The 18166-nt window shown below is 34.1% G+C and overlaps 1 protein-coding gene across 2 annotated transcripts in view; it reads right to left on the reverse strand.

Annotated features, from left to right (window-relative positions):
- Positions 1–8575: 8575 nt before the first annotated feature.
- The window catches only part of LOC150076232 (uncharacterized), a 68204-nt gene continuing 58613 nt past the window's right edge, over positions 8576–18166 (reverse strand). For both annotated transcript variants that reach the window (XM_090387023.1, XM_090387022.1), the window contains exon 5: positions 8576–10149. In XM_090387023.1, coding sequence (XP_090243149.1) covers positions 9927–10149 — 223 coding nt within the window. In that variant the 3' untranslated portion in view covers positions 8576–9926. The remainder of the gene's footprint in view (positions 10150–18166) is intronic.

An 18166-nucleotide genomic window follows, 5' to 3' on the forward strand; every position in this document is an offset into this window, starting at 1 on the left:
GCCGGCTTAGCCTGCAAATTTTAGAGAAACTGGAAATAATTTTTTGTCATAGGGTTTTAGTCATATCACAACTTAGGGCATATTGAGCAGTATATATATTTTCTGTAAATTTTGTATGTTCTGTGGTCAATTTGCTTGTTTTCTCAACAAAAAAATATGCACCCTGGCCTGAGACTGATTCAACTGCTGTAAAAAAGCCCATAAAAATCACTCATGCAACCAATGGGACTCATACTCAAGTCATGTGGAAAAATCCAGTGTGGGGAGGATGGCAATTCCATACTGTGCTACCTGCAAGGGATGCAAATTTTGTGGGCCGCTGTTAAGGTGTTCTAAAGGTGGACAGAGCAGTAGTCACTGGGCCAATGATAGGCACCCAAGTCATATTAATGGTTGTGGCAAGCACAAGCAGATAGATGGAAAATGGTGCAATGACCAGCCAATTTGGAAGAACTGAACTGATGATCCAGGTGCTGCCTTAACAGAGTGCACATAGATACATGAACATGTACTTTTTACAGATGTAATACACATGGGCAGATGTCTTAGTTTTTGGGTGTCTTTTTGGTCCAACAAACTCTCCTCTGTGACCTGCAGAGTGCCCAGTGGAGGTACCATCACCAAAATCCTAAATTTTCAGCTTAATGGCATCATTATACTACTAATGACTGGAAAATAGTTGCCTTTTCTGATGAATCACATTTATTACTACAGTGTGGGGGTGGTGGACAGAGCGTGTATGTCAATTAACTGTGGAGAGGAATCACTGATATCCTGGTCTAAAAGAAATAGGCAGGTGGTGGTAGGTTTTGGCATGGGGGAAGTTTTCTTGGGAATCTCTTGGAGCCCTCTTACCTCTATAATGTGCTCTGAATGCCAAAAACTATCGATCCATAGGGGATTATCAGGTATACCTTTTTATGGCAAGTCTTCCCAGATGGTACAGGTGTGTTCCAGCAGGATGATGCACCTTGCCACATTACCAATATTGTTCAAGAGTGGTTTCCAAACACAAAAGTGACTCAAGACCTGGCAGTTGAATCCACCATCATGGACCATCGCAGACTGACACAATGCAATTGTGTCAGTCTGCGATGAGACATTTAGAGGCCTTATAAGTTCATGCCTTGCCGTGTGTGTATGGCAAGAGTACTTGTCAGAAAGAGGAGACACTATTAAGCATGTGGTCGACACTGGAGTGTAATTGTCTGTAAATTGTGTTCTGTGGTCCATATGTTTTCTGAGCAAAAAATCTGACTTCTTGGAAGAAAAAAACCATGCAACCCTTGCCTGAGGATGACTAACTCAGACAAGTGAAAAATGCTGATAAAAATTTCTCACATCGCTGACAGAATTTGAATCCAGGCCTTTTCTGTGTGGTGTGTGGGAGGACAGTGCTTATATGCACTGTGCTACTCATGAGGGGCAGCTACAGCTGTACAAAGTTAAGCTCTCCTCCCAGAATTTTACTCATTCTGTGTTGCCACAATGAGAAACATCAAAAGACACCAGTTTCATGTGATCAAGCAATTGTAATGGTTACAAAGAGTAACAAGATTAGGAGCAAAAAAGGGAATTTTTACTCAAGAAAAATTAGTTCTGTAAGTTACAGCATTTATTTTAAATGGATTGTGTAAACTAAATACTGATAGCATCCTTGCTCTTTCTAAGACTGCACACAGACAAATTGGAACTGAACTTCCAACTAACCTGGTGTTGTTGAAGGGGGCAGTTTTTAATGCCAGGTTGCTGTATAAACTTGCTTCCTTGCATCATTGTCCCCCACTACTAATACTGATTTCTTATTCTCAAGATATACATCAGATATAAAAATTCAATTCATAAAGAAATTATTAAAAATTACTTACTACACTAAAATCAAGAAACTTACATGTGCACAGATTGCCTAACTATAGTACTTTATTTTTTGATTAAGGCAAAAAAATATGATACCAAAGAAATTGTGACCATACCATGTAGCAACTTATATTTGCATACTATGATCATTAGTTGATGCCAATTGCAAAAGTTTTAAATTTTATAGCCAGTGATTGTGTACTTGCACATTATAACAATTTTACAATAATTATATTGTTGCATAAAACTATCTTGCTTTATACAACCCTTTGATACAAGAACTAAGATAATTTATCCTTTAAGCAACATTCTTACCCAGTTTATCTTAAGTTCTTATACTTAGTGAATATATCACCAGAGCAACTTGAGAAAAAGTAATCAATTATCTTCCCCCCCATAATCAGATCATCTGACATCATAAAATCTTGCTACAATAGTTATAGAACCGTATAAGGTCATTTTGAATATTATTTCATGTATATATATATAGTTTTTCATCTTTATAAAAAAAAACTCTTGCAGCCAGCTCTCATTGTGGTTATCAGCCTTTTGTCCAGTTGGTGTATGCTGATGCTTTTAATAACACATTTATTCACTAATTGTTACAAATGTGGATTTTCATACTCGGCTTCTTGGAAAACATTATTTTTCGGTATGTGCTCCATTTTGATAAACAAGAAGGCATACACCAAGGTTTGCAGTGATGTATATTTAATATCAAATAAACAATGGCTTTCAAGTCTATGACTGTACCAAGTTTCCTGAAAACCTTTTTTTCTTCCAAGATCCACAAGAAAAAGTACTTACAGTTATGATCAAGATAATGGTATGACAATAGCTAAGGGACAAAAAAAAATCACATTATCTGCATCTGGAATGGTACTGCTTTGCATAAACTACTGAATGTTCTTGGATTATCATTCATATATAAGCATTTTATTTATATTATTATATCAAAAAAAAGAGACAAACTTTGAACTTTCAAATCTTTAATACTGTCTTACATTACAAAAGGGAAGTAAAATGCCATTGTAGAAATAAGGGAAACTTGAGAAAAATGATACTGTATTTAATAATATTAACTAACAAGTGTGTGTCCTGTTAGTTTGTATTATTAAATGCTACTTTGTATCATTGGTGTTTTATTGCATGAATAAAAACTAGAACTTCAGACCCATGCAAGATTATTAACAGTAGTCATAATTTTCATAAAACAGATCCTTGTCGCATTCATTATCATGGCTACCCTACTTTTAGAATCAAAGGCAATGTACTTTACATCAAAAGCAGCAGAAATGAATCATATTCCACTGATTCAGTAGAATATTATGACAGTTTTAAGGAATGCAAGAAAAATCACTTTCTACAAGAAACTTGACGTTTGCATTGACCAAAATTTTGGACTTTTTGGCAAAGTCAAACTAAACTTGTGCCACAGATTCCAAGTAGTAGAAAGGCAAATCATTTGGGGAGGGGGGGGGATTTCATCAGTGTTTAAATGACAAAGAAATATCTATTTTCCTTTAACTAACATTTTGAAGTGAGCAAGGATTCAGCCAAATAAATTTAACTGTGACTCTCTGTTACTCAACATTACTCCTATTTATCAAAATTATGGGTACTCATTTGCAGCTTTTTCAATCCCACAACCCATGCTGACTTAGTCACCACTTTGCTATTGATACCCTGAGCAAAGTACAATAACTCAATGCAAATGCCTATACTTACATTTGGAATTTGCTTTGACAAATTAATTTGATATCATTACTTCTTTGTTATCTAAATGATATATCCCTGTTTTACTTGGAGATATATACCCGGTTAAATGCAGGGTTCAAAATAGAAAATTTTATAAAACAGAATACTCATTAATAAACATGTCATTGTATATGTAAATATAGATGTCTAGAATTTTAAACAAATAACACAGTGGCTACTTAAACCTACTTATATCATGAAGAGAGTATGTTCTTTATGCATTATTGTAATTATTAAATGCCATTTGACCATGTTCCTGGAGTTACATATGCAGATGTCATTGTCCACATTTGTGAGACTGAGCTCATATGCGACAAAATTGGCACAGTTACACTGTGGAGTACTAGTATATGGGCTGTTGATACTAATTAGATGGCAGTCAGCATACCACGTACACTGGCATTTGCCACTCATTCTTTTGAGGTCTGGGTTTGACTTGAGTCAAACCTAAACCTCAAAATCCAAATGAGTAGAGTATTTGATGAAAGTATAGAGAAATGAAAGAAATAGGCCAACTACTATGTTGAAAGTGGAATTACCAATCAAGCACTATTTTGGGTTTACTTGCAGAGAGTTCAGGAAATACTTCAACGTGCCTGATGTGGGGAAACTGCTTAAAAAAATCATATTAAAGCAAATGAACAATAAAAAATAAACAGGTAAAAGGTTATTAGAATTCCTTTTTGTTAGGATAATTGTATTTTTCTTAATTTTGGCACTGTGTTGTTCATTGATAATATGTATTTTGTATGTCAAAATAAAAAATATTTAAAAATATATCGCAAAATTGATATTTTGGTTTGATCATCACTGATGTGGGATGCACATATGATAATACATTGCATGTGACACCATTTAAGTTACACCACTTCTTCAAAAGTAAAGTTTCTCTGTGTGCATAGCAGTGTCAAGATTTGAAAATGTGGCAAACTCTAATCACTACTCTTTAGTATACTGTTAAACTTTTTTTCAAGAAAAACATCCAATAAGAATATACATCATAAAAGGTGTAGGGAAAATGCCTATTCCAGTTGATATGGTATGGTATGCAATAAGTTCCCTTTCTGATCGGATTATAACATTGGGTTTTACACGTGGTACCACATTTTATATATGGTTGAGTACTGGCATCAGTGTATCTAAATTTTTCCCACTTGGCTTTCTCTGTTGGCATTGCTGCTGCTGTAATAGAACATGTTTCTTAGTGCCTTAACTCTAGAATTTGGTTGGCTTATGTACTTGGAAATGCAGGGAGGATACTGGCCTGTGTTTAAGGATTCCCCCCAGAAGTTAATGATGCATTATTGTTCCCTCTAGGAATATAGACCTTTCAGAATCTTACACCATATTGATGCTTCTTTGAGTTGTGAACTGAATGCTGGAGCACAGGGCTTATGTCATCTGAGGGCTTGTTTGCAAAAAAAATAAAATAAAATAATAATAATAATTACACTTAACACTCAAAGCACTGATGGAATGTGGAAATTGTAACTAGTTGCAATCTCCTGCAATCTATGAAAAGACATTTCTCTATAATTATGGTAATACTCTGTTTTTCAAATCACCCATACATGAACTTGAAGCTTATCTTAGCTTTCCTGACTCAGCTTAACTTTAACTACAAAAAGTAACAAAAACATTTTCTCAATAGAAATAAAAGTGAAAGACTTCAAATATGAATAGATTAAGAACTTATTCCAACAGAATATTCTGACTGTGCTACCAATATATATATATATATATATATATAAGTGTCACCAATGAAAGTAAAATAAAATAAAATAAAAATAAATATAGATGGAGAAGTTATTAAACACAAAATGCCGAGCCTAGTTGAAGAAAAAAATGAGAAAAAGAATGTTAAGAACCTATATAAAAAAAAAAAAAAAAATTAAGTAGAATTAAATCTGAATTAATGCCGAATTAACAGGCCAATCATATGTACAAAAGCTGAAAGAAAAAGAGGGGAGGGTAATAGAGATAAAAATTATAAAATAAAAATTAAAATTATAAAATAAAAATTAAAGAATTAAAAATTAAAAATTGGTACATAGATCAGGTATTTCATCAGGGGGCTACACCTGATCATGTACCAAACACTGTGTTTCTATGCAAACTCATGCTGATGGAGACGCTATAGAAATGAAATGGATAAAAAAATGAAATGGATATAAAAATTATTTTTAAAAATTTTTAAAATTTTTTTTTTAAATCTCCAGAAACATGAGTGAGGTAGCCCCAACGCAGTGTATTTAGATTAATAAATTAAGTAACGTAGTGTATTTAGAAATAAATTGAGTCGATAGTATGTAAGAACGCAAACGCAGTGTGTTTAATTTAATAAATTAAGTAACGTAGTGTATTTAGAAATAAATTGAGTCAATAGTATGTAAGAACGCAAACGCAGTGTGTTTAATTTAATAAATTAAGTAGAAAGTGTGTAAGAACGTAAGTTTAAATCAAAAGTATGTAAGTTAAATAATAATGAATAACAAGGTAGTGGTATAGAAAGAGGAAGCAATGCAAGGTAGGGGAGGGAAAAGAAGTTAAAAATATAGAGGCGAAGATAGTGAGAATAAGAAAAGTGAGAATGTCCGAATCACCCTCGTATTACACTAATAGTTCAATGGACGGAAAAACGAAGATCAGAAAGAAAGATGTAAAGAGAAGGAAAAGAGTTTAAAGGATACTAGGCAAGCTGGGTGTGTAAGTACCCAAGCTCATAGAGAGGGCCTTGGCTGCGAGAGTGTTAGTAGAAGTGGAAATTAATACCGCTAGCTTGTAGTGTATATTTTGAGTGAAAGACATGAAATACAATAAAAAATATGAAGAGGAGAAAAATTAAATACCTATGATATTTGGCAGAAATAAGTTGAGTGAAATATAATCAATGTTTTTGAAATTTGCTAGAAAAATGATAGAAAAAAAGAATTCAGTAAGGGCATTGATTAGAAGTGATCATTGATTAGAAGTTGTTTAAGCATTAGAATGGTTGCATCAGAACTCAATATGGATAGAGAAACAGTTATAACAAATTTTAACTGAAAATTTAGGCACATCATGGTTGGATGCTCATCAAGATAATGCCCCAGTGCACAACATGCATTCATAATTTTTTTTAAAAAAATTTTTAAAAAATAATTTTTATATCCATTTCATTTTTTGTATCCATTTCATTTCTATAGCGTCTCCATCGCATGAGTTTGCATAGAAACACAGTGTTTGGTACATGATCAGGTGTAGCCCCCTGATGAAATACCTGATCTATGTACCAATTTTTAATTTTTTAATTTTTATTTTATAATTTTAATTTTTATTTTATAATTTTTCTCTCTATTACTCTCCCCTCTTTTTCTTTCAGCTTTTGTACATATGATTGATTGGCCTGTTAATTCGGCATTAATTCAGATTTAATTCTACTTAATTTTTTTTTTTTTTTTTTTTTTTTTTTTATATATAGGTTCTTAACATTCTTTTTCTCTTTTTTTCTTCAACTAGGCTCGGCATTTTGTGTTTAATAACTTCTCCATCTATATTTATTTTTATTTTATTTTATTTTCATTGGTGACACTTATTTATATACATGTATCCTGCTTTGCGCATTCAGGTACACGTACTGTTTTTCCTTATTTTTTCCTTTTTTTTTTCCTTCCACTTCTTCGTTTTCATATTTCATATATATATATATATATATATATATATATACACACACACACAAGGTGTGGCTATTAAATAATGAGATTGCCAGTGCAGTCACTACACACCAAGTACCACCTGTGAAACAAAGGCACATCAGTTGACCTTGAATCTTTCCCTAGTTGTCTGCCAAGTCACATTCCAGCACACTCAATTTCTCTGCAGTGAGATAGGTTTTCATTGCCGTATGTTTTTGAAATTTGCTAGAAAAATGATAGAAAAAAAGAATTCAGTAAGGGCACTGATTAGAAGTGATCATTGATTAGAAGTTGTTTAAGCATTAGAATGGTTGCATCAGAACTCAATATGGATAGAGAAACAGTTATAACAAATTTTAACTGAAAATTTAGGCACATCATGGTTGGATGCTCATCAAGATAATGCCCCAGTGCACAACATGCATTCTGTTTACCAGTTTCTGGTCAAAAAACAAATCCATGTGCAAAAATGCAAGCTACTTGTCTGACTTAGTCCTCTGCAACTTTCTCCTCCCTAAACTGAAAAGTGTACTTTAGGAAATCCATTTTCATTCCATTAAAAACATTCAGAAAAAAACGATTGAAGTGTTAAAAGGGCTTATAGAAGATGACTTCCAGAAATGCTTCTGTTTGGAAGAAACATATGGAACAGTGTGTGCAAATCCAAGGCAATTATTTTGAAGGGGATAACGTGTAAGGTGCAAAATATTTCATTATATTTATTTTATTGCAACAGTCTTGTGATTTAGTAGTCAAAACTGTGTGTGTATACACACATTTTTTTAATTTGAAAAAAATTTTACCTTTTAACTTTGAACACTGGATAAGCAATATCAAAATACTCTCAAATACCCATTAATTAAACGGTTATAATTTATATAAATGAGTCAATGTTCTGTTGGGTGTATAGCAACCTTTTTTAATCAATATTTTGTGTACCACCTAATGACTCCAATAAATATTATCTGCAATAACTAAGAGAAAGTTCAAGAATCAGACTCAACTGTAATGTTCAATTCCACTATGAAAGTTGTAACTTTCCTTGTGTGTACACTTAACAACTCCAGGCATACAATTTTTAGGCTCTCAATATTGCCTAAAATGTTAAATGAAAGGTATCTTGATTTAGTTAGCTTGTTAAAATAAAAAGAAAACAAGATAATAACTTTATTATATATTTTTTTTCTAAACTTCAAATATAAGTCTGAATGACATGCTACACAGGTTTTGTAGCTATGAAAAAGGTCCATAACATATGTTCTACAGATGAAGATGAGCATGATGAAAATACTTAAAAGAAAAGTATAATATTAGGTAGAAATATCATTACAATTACAAAATGACCTCAACTCTTAATATTTTGCACAGGCACTTGAACAGGAATAACAATAATGAAACAGTCAGTTACATTGCTGGTCTTTCAGTGCCTGCAATTTGGGAGAGTTATTTTACTTCATGAGTGGTTATTTAATCTCTAATAACAGCTGTGCAGATGTGGTCATTAATAACCATGTAGTACCAGGGACAAATCTCTATATGGACAAAGTACTTATATCAGTGACAAATATCTCTATGTGGACAAAGTACTTATTTAAAATAATAAGATTTCTTCCCCCCACACAGTAGATCAGAAGACAGCAGGAATGCACGGTAATCTTAATTTTTATTCAAACAGTAGGACCTTGACGGAAAAAATGATTATATCGAACTTTTATGCAAGATTTAATTCTGCTGGCAGGCTGAATACTATTTAGGATTGCTGGCATTTTGGTTTATAACAAGACTATTGATATACTGTATTTTTTAATGAAGAAAATGAATTAAGATGACTAAGCCTTCTTTTGAACTAGGAAATGAAGAGGTCCTTCAGATATCTTCTTCTTCTTGCTAGAAGATTTGGATGAGCATCAGTGAGCACACTGCTTCCCCATTTTTTTTAAAATGAAGGCAACATCATTCAAGGAATCTTGTGAAAAATACTCTATATTTTTTATCTGTAATTTCCATTAGTAAATATAAAACCAACTGTTATAAAATTACTTATGAGTCGTACACCAATTTCTCACTAATATTATTTATATATAAATTTAAGATAGTTCGAAAAATTGCTTCAATGATTTATTCTGTATTTCTCTGTCTACATTGTTATCTTTCTGGAAGGCATATAAAAGCATGGTATTACCAATGTTAAATAAATATTATTTATAAGTTTATTTTGCAATTTTTGGCAGTGTTTTTCAATCCCCCCCCAATGCCAACTACTTTAGACAATCTTCAGAAGGACTGTTTTCAATAAAAACAAAAATAAACACCAGGAATCAAAAATAAAATTTAAATTGTACATTTTTACTAAACATACCATTTAAAGTGAACTCTTCAAAATGTTTAAGTAAACAAATAAATTAAATGTTTCTAACGGTAAGAAGAGGAAAAATAATGCACAATAATTTCCTAAACAATGTCGAAATTCCATCACACGAGTCGATGGTTTTGGATCCAAACCACTTTTTAAGAGTAAGGTATTTTGTTTTATTTTATGAAGGGATATTACTAGCATTTAATAACATCACTTATAATATAATGATATTATGTTGGTAATGGTTCCACGACCAAACAAAGCTTCTGGAATAAAGCTGATCACAGTTCATTAGTTATTGAGGGTACTGGATTGCTAAAACTACTTTCCATGTTTCTGTATATAAGAAGCACAATACAAATTAGAAAGATAATAAACACCATTTTCACAATAAATGATACTGATGAATTTTCTTGCAATTGCTTTGGTCTTTCTTGTTCAACAACTTTTGAAACAACATCATTAACTCTGTAATTTCTTGATGGAAATGAAATGCTTTCAGGGCTATAAAAGGGCAATAAAAAATCTGTCATCACTTCCTTACTTAACACATTTTATTTAATAATTGCCTAAATTACTACTACTATTATATTTAAATAGAATATTTTATTTAAAATAACCATTATGTATGTCTTTCAAACAAAATTCCATTAAGTAGAGCATACTGTTAAAACAGTTTATAAAGTTGCGATTTCTGGTCTTACTGTAAGTTACTAAAACAAAAATACGTCATATGTGAACTTTAATTCCTTTAACAACATTAACCATAGAGCAATCACTTCTGCATAAAATGGATCAAAAAAATCAAAATAAATAAAATTAAACTTAAAAATTTCATTATCGATTAGTTGCAGCAATATCTATTTTCATATTTCTCAAGCATCACTTCTTATTTTCCATCAGAATCATTGTGGTGTGGGGGAGGGGAGAGCCTTTCAGAGGACACTCTACACAAATTGCATCACTGAGCAATTCCATTTTAAAACTTTATTTAGAAATATGACTGCAATTTGAAAAAATATTCATAGTCGTATCCATTACAATATTAAAGTAAATGAATTCAAAATTATAGTTTTAAATTATTTCTTGTCTATTTCAAGATTATTAAATACCACTTTTATAATATCTGCCCAGTGACGTTATGAAGAAGGCATGCTCACTCAGGGGCTCACATCTGGTGAGCATGGGCTTGGCACACCCAGGGTCCTGAGCTGAGTTGGATATCATCATTCTTCTCTTTCTTGGTGATTTCCTTTTACTTCTGTCTGTCTGTCTGTCTGTCTGTCTCTCTCTCTCTCTCTCTCTCTCTCTCTCTCTCTCTCTCTCTCTCTCAGGGTAACTCAGAAATTTTTTTTTTGGCTGGTGCATCATAAGCCTCAGGCTTCCTTGTACCATATTTAGAAATATGGTGCAAGGCTAATAATAATAATAATATGGCTAATAATAACAATAAGGGTTAAAAACTTTGATAGGCAGACAAAAATGCTAGCACGCATTACATGCTTGCCCATATAAACAGTTTGCTCAAAGGAGTTATGGAAGTGGGTTCACTGTACACAAAGTGTGCTAACAGGTACTTTATCCTCTGTGACAGTACAGAACTCTCCAAATGAGTGACAACTAGTTTCATCAGTTGTCACTCATTTGGAGAGGTCTGATTTCGATTCTTGTCTGTGACTGGAGGAATTTCTAAAGTCCTCTTCAATCAAGGTGGTAGTTATATTGGTATTGGTATGGTTATTTTTGGCGCAAGGGTTATTAGGCCATATTGCACCTATAAACGAGATGAATATCACACGGCGTGTGATATTCATCTCGTTTATATGATCTCAGGCAGAGTGAGTAGGGTTCCCATGAGTTAATGTGTTTTTCAGCCTGCATGACATGCAAATTGGCCCATGAACACAGGCTTATACAGACATAATACATATAATGGAGCAACATAGTCTGTCACTGATGTGCTCAAAATCCAATAAACAGACAGGCATTTCATTAAAAAAAAAAGAATATATATATATATAAATGAATATTAAATGTAACCTCTTAAAAGAAATGTTTAAAAAGTTACACAGGATAAAGAGGTATTCCGTTGATGAAATGGTTTCAATGAAAGAAAGGTTAATAAATCAGGTAAGACAGATGCACCAAAAAGTGCAAAGCAGTGTTAAAGGAAGCAGTGTTTAATACATTGATTAAAGTATGCATAAATGGATGTGAAAGTTACACAAAGTGCCAGTAACTAGAAGGGTGAGGAAAGTAGAAAAAGAAGGGTAGCAGATTTGTGAAAGGTGAAAGAATGTTAATATCCTAAAGGTTACGATGAATTAAGAAAATTATGGGCTGAATTACCAAGCCAATAGAAAGTGGAACTGTAAAGTAAAATTAGTACATCAAATTACTAATAAAATAAAAAAAAATAAAATAAAATGCTTGATCTGATATCAGCTGAAATAAATATTGATACATGATCAGGTATTTCATCAGGGGACTATACCTAACCATGTATCAGGAACTATGTTTCTATACTTGTCCATAGTAGTAGAAAAGTGAGAGGCCAAAAAAGCAACGAAAATGAAATTAGCACATTCTAATACAGTATGGACAAGGTAGTCCTAACACAGTAATTTATTTAGGTAAAAATACAGATCAAGTTAGAATAAATATGGTTAATATAAATATGTAGAATTTAGTATAGGATTTAATTTTGTATAGATAGGAATTCAATGTTTTAATAAATAAATTTGGAACAAGCACATGGTATAGGGTAAAGTATTAAATTGAGGATGTGGAAAGGAAAAGGGAGTATTTTAAATAAATGAAGACGAAAAATAGTAATAGAAGTAGGATAGTAGGAACATTCATATCACCCTCGTGTACACTAATAGTTTTACGAACAGGAAGAACAGTAGAAATAGAGAGCAGAAAAACAAAAAGCAAAGAAAAAGTTATTAAATAACACTAAGCTTGCTGGGGTTGTGAAGCCCAACCTTATAGTAAGGGCTCTGGCATTTGTAAGTGTTAGTATAAAAGTAGCTAATACCAAATGCTTGTATTGAAAGTAAAAATAAGTGTGTCGAAACATGCCGAGAATCTAAAACGAAACCGAAAGTATAATAAGAAAGTGAATGATACCTGGAGTATTTCAAGAAATGCATAGTGGAAATAAGCTGGCAGGAAAAATATACGTAGCAGAAGGAAAAAAGGCAGGAAGATGAAGTGCACATATTCAGTAGAGTAGTTGAGTGCACGCAAACTTCAACTACATTGGTAATATATCTACACGATAAAGCAATTTATAGTAGAGTAGTGTACTTAATAGTAAGCTGAAAAGAAATGCAAAACAGTAGGAAAACTAGTGACCTCTACTGTCGTATTTAGAATACAAGTGTATGGAGAATTTAAAATTAGCGTTGGAAAATGAAATGCGGTTGGAATAGTATGACTTTACCATGATAAAGTCATACAAAATTATAAAAATAAACATACTACCATTAATAGATAAACTGAGTGTTGAACAATACGGCGGCAAAAAACATATACACGTTAGACCAAATGATGAGGCTATGTTATATTAAGCTGAATAGTCTCATATAAGGGAATGATTGTAAACGTATCAGAGTATAGAAAACAAGAATCATCAAATGTTTTGAGATAAAAATAGATTAATAATTATAATCCAAAAAGGTGTATAGTAAGAATCCAATTTAGCAAGAAAATATCCAAGGAAAAAAACTAATTTAAATTTATGGATTAAAGAATGTGATATAATTAACATGGCGACTTTAGATCCAATTATAAAAGAACAGGAAATAAGTGCATGTATATGAAACAACTATAGTAAGGAAGAACAGGAAATAAGTCCATGTATATGAAACAACTATAGTAAGGAAGAACAGGAAATAATTCCATGCATATAAAACAAGTAGTATCAGGTGTGAATGTACTGACCTTTTCGCATCCTCCGTGTTTGGTGGATCACGGGCTCGAACCCCCCATCTAATCAAGAAGCATGTGCTGTTGTTGTTGTTAATTGGTTTTTAGGAGCATTAGCAACTAAGGCCGTATTGCTCTGGGGATATGCGGTGGTCATTCCCTGACCTTTCCGCACCCTCCGTATTTGGTGGGCACGGGCTCGAACCCCGGTCTGATCAAGAAGCGCGTGCTACGCACTGCCTCTCCTGCCCACCTGGCTATGGAGGCCCCGACTGGAGATGTGTGTTCTGTTCATAAAAAGGGAACAAAGGGCAAAGTGAGCAATTACACACCTGTACGCTTGACTTTTATCCTGGGGAAAGTAAGTGATTCAAGAAGTATTGTGGGATCATACAAAAATCACAGCATAGATTTGTTAAGGAGAGATTGTGTCTCACCAATCTAATAAGCTACTATGATGTAATAAGAAAGGAAATGAATATTATGAGTACAATGATTTTTTTTAACACTGTTCCATATGAAAGACTGTTGTACAAACTGGAGCAGCGTAGTATTAGGAGGCAATTTACTGCTATGAATAAAGGGATGGCTGAGTGGCAGAACACAGAGTGGTTATAAATGGACATACTCTTTTTACACTAATATTATTAGTGGAGTCCCTGAGGGTTCAGTGCTGGGTCCTTTACTGCTCTCAATATTTATTAATGATATCGATGAAGGCATATCAAGCTTCCCCCAGAACAGCACTTTGAGCATATACCAATTACACGGTACACACTCAAGGTGGAGAAAACTGGAGGAGAACTAAGGGTAATTGTACAGTCCATACAGGTTGCTAGGAGAGATCATGGTATTTGTTAATGATATACAGCAATTTTGCCAGTAGTGATATCCCATTATGTAAGGCAATGGATACACCTTGAGTACTGCATAGAGATCTGATAACCTCATTTTAAGAATGATGCAAGATCTCTTTGGAATGTGTGCAGAGAAGAGCAACCAGGTTAGCAAAGGACATGAAAAGGACCATGAAAGACTTCAGTTCTGTAAACTGAAATTCTTGGAAGCTAGGCACTTGCAAGGAGACCTGATTTAAACTGATGATTAAAACTGATCATTAGATTTAAACATTAGACTGATGACATCCTTGCTCTTACTCAGACAAAATACACAAGGAGAAAACTTACACTGAAAAAAAGTATGGCTACAGGATAGATGTGCAAAAATTTGCTTTCAGTCAGAGTAATTAATTGTTGGAATAAACTTTCATCTGGTGCTGTGGCAGTGGGCAGTCTGAATTAAATTTTATTATTTTTCATTTTTTTTTTTTGGCTGATGCTATATATAAGCTTGCTTTCTTGTATCATCTTCCACTACTAATACTAATATCCTATTGCATTAAGACTTCTACCTAATCGCCTATCAGAGACAAAGATATGGACACAAGTGGTGATCTGTGGGCAGAGTGAGCATAACTTGTAGAGAGGCATACAGTTATGCACACTGCCCAAACAAAGGTTATCCAGTATATGACAAGATATGTACAGAATATGTAGACTGCTTTGGCTTGCTGAAGAAAGAACCGGTAATGGTGAATAGCAGTTTTAACATTTGTTGGAATCAGTACATGCCTCGACTTAATTAAATGTGTGAGTCAACCTTTTTACACATTAATAAAGCAAGATCAGTCACTGTGGAGGTTTATGAGATGTGTACTAAGAAAGAGACAGTTATATTTTGCATTCATTAATCTTATGTGCTTCATATAAACTCTAGAAAGGGATGAATCAGATTGGTCCACTTGATATAGATGGTTCGACTGTTGATGATCCTGCTCAGATAGCTGATAATCTGCATGAGTATTTGCATCTACATTCACACATGAGGAGTTATTAAGGAAGGAAAATGCCAGAAGGTTATCAAACTAAAAGGGTGCTTAATGATTCTGTAATAACTGAGAGCAAAGTGGAGGAGAAATTGTTGAAGTTAAACATAAGAAAGGCATCTGGGGAGGATGGGATCCATCCAGTTATATTAAAGGAGGTGGCAAAGGAAGTAAGCAAACCCTAGGCCATAATTATGAGATCTGAAAATGTATGCCTAACTCACACAGGACGACTAAAAGTGACACAAGTAATTACAGACCAGTTAGTTTAACTTTTGTTCTGGGGAAAATAATGGAGTCACTGGTTAAAGATGCATTCAGGATCATCTAGACAAGACTGCAGGGCACCTCCGTAGCCAGGTGGGCAGGAGCAGCAGTGCGTAGCACACGCGTCTTGATTAGATCAGGGTTCAAGCCCCTGACCACCAAATACGGAGGATGCGGAAAGGTCAGGAAATGACCACCGCATATCCCCGGAGCAATATGGCCTTAGTTACTAACGCTCCTAAAAACCAAACAAACAACAACAAACAACAAGACTGCAGCAATAATTCAGGCACCGCATGGGTTTGTTAATGGAAAGTCTTGTCTGACAAATTTGATTGGATACTATAATGTGGTTAAGAAGGAACTGGATGCAAAAAATAATTTTGATATCATATACTTGGATTTCAGGAAAGCTTTTGACACTGTTGCGCATGGAAGTCTACTGTACAAATTGGAGCAGTATGGCATTAAGGGTAAGTTGCTACAATGGATAAAAGGATGGTCGAGTGGGAGAAGACAGAAAGTGGTAATCACTTGACACTGCTCTTTGTGAACTAACGTTATAAGTGGAAACAACAATCCCCAGGGTTCATTCAGTGTTGGGCCCATTGTGTTCTATAATTATCAATGATTGTTGATGAAGGCATGTCGGGCTTAAAGTCCAAGTTTTCAGATGATACAAAAGGTTGGCAGAGTGGATTTGAGTAGCATACCATCATTACTACCATCAATGGCAGTAATGATGGTATGCTACTCAAAAGGATCTAGAAAAGTTAGGCAGATGGACTGAGATATGGCAACTGAAGTTTTGTAATGTAAAGTATTGCATATGAGTAGCAGCAACCCCAGAGTAATGGAAAATGAAAAAGACCCGGGGATAATTGTGCAGTCAGATATGAAGTTCTTTGAGCAGTGCAGACAGGCTGCCAGGCCAGCTCATGGATTTTTATCAATGATATACAGAAATTTTTCTAGCAGGGATAAGGAGGTGATTATCCCATTGTATAAGGCAATGGTCAGGCCACGCCTCAAGTACTGGTCTGGAGGCCTCATTATGGGAAGGATGTAGAGCTGCAGGAACGAGTACAGAGAAGGGCAATGAAATTGGTGAGTGGAACAAAGGGATGTTCTTACCAAGAAAGTCTTCAATTCTGCAAATTGCAGCATATGAAGGGTAGGCACTTGTGAGGTGATCTGATTGAGGTGTTTAACATTTTAAGGTTTCTTGAATGGATTGAGCAAGCTCAATGCTGATGGGATTCTTCCTCTTGTCCAGACTATTCTGCAAAGGACGGTTCCATACTTTTGCAAAGGCAAACGTCCATACATCCAGAATAGTATGGATGTTTGCCTTTAGCCAGTGGGTGGTTGATTTCTGGAACAAACTTCCTTATGTTGTTGTTGAAGTTGATAGCTTAAATGAATTCAAGGAAGAATTAGACAAACCATTGGAGGGAATGGATATGTAAAATGTGAATTGTTTTTGGGCAATGCTGTATAAGCTTGCTTTCCTGCATCATTTGCCACTACTAAAGCTAATAATGCTAGGTTCTCAATTACGGTTTTTCGAGTTCAAGTACTTGGACATGGTTCGAGACCCGATGAGCCTGAATCTTGCTTTTCCGTTGTTTTAAGTACTGTTATCTTCACTTACCTGTTAAATTTTCTAAATATAATTACGATCTAATCATACTGCTATTTTTTTTCATCTCATAAGTGAGACGGCGCTGCGTTGCAATCACTTACCTTGTTCATTCATATAAAGTGCTATATCAAAAAAATATGTTATAATGCAAATATTTTAAGATTTATACAAGAGTTTTTTTTACTGTTTCGGCAAAATTTTATGTACTTTTGCAAGCTATAGTATCGGATTTATCTTGTAGTTATTTTTCCTAGATATGCACATTTTCTGTATTATATCAAGTTTCACAGAAACTGAGATTCTCCGAATAGTTTGAATTTATAACTTGGAATAATGCAGAATTGGAATTTGGGGAGTACAATGTGTACAGAAAGGATAGACAGGATAGGAAGGGAGGAGGGGTTATGCTGTTAATTAAGAAAAACATAAAATCAGAGGAAATGCATCCAGTTGACATAGATGGACAGTGCAATATTGAGTCAGTGTGGTGTGACATAAGCACTGGGAAAGCAAAAATAAGAGTAGGAGTATGTTATAGGCCTAATGACTCAAATAAGTACAACGAACAATTGTATAGAGAAATAGAGTGGAGTACAGAGAAATAGAGAAATCAGAATGTCTTATAATGGGGGATTTTAACTTCCCAGATATTGACTGAAACTTGTGGGTTAGTCACTCGCACACTAGCAAGACTTTTGTGGATTTATTGGATGATTTGTTTTCTGCAGCAGCACGTTCAAGAGGTAACCAGAGAGGGTAATACTCTTGATCTGGTTATCAGCAGTGATCAT

This window comes from Mastigoproctus giganteus, chromosome 13 (assembly GCF_048544385.1).
Source record: "Mastigoproctus giganteus isolate SK-2022 chromosome 13, ASM4854438v1, whole genome shotgun sequence".
Classification (NCBI taxonomy): Eukaryota; Metazoa; Arthropoda; class Arachnida; order Uropygi; family Thelyphonidae; genus Mastigoproctus; species Mastigoproctus giganteus.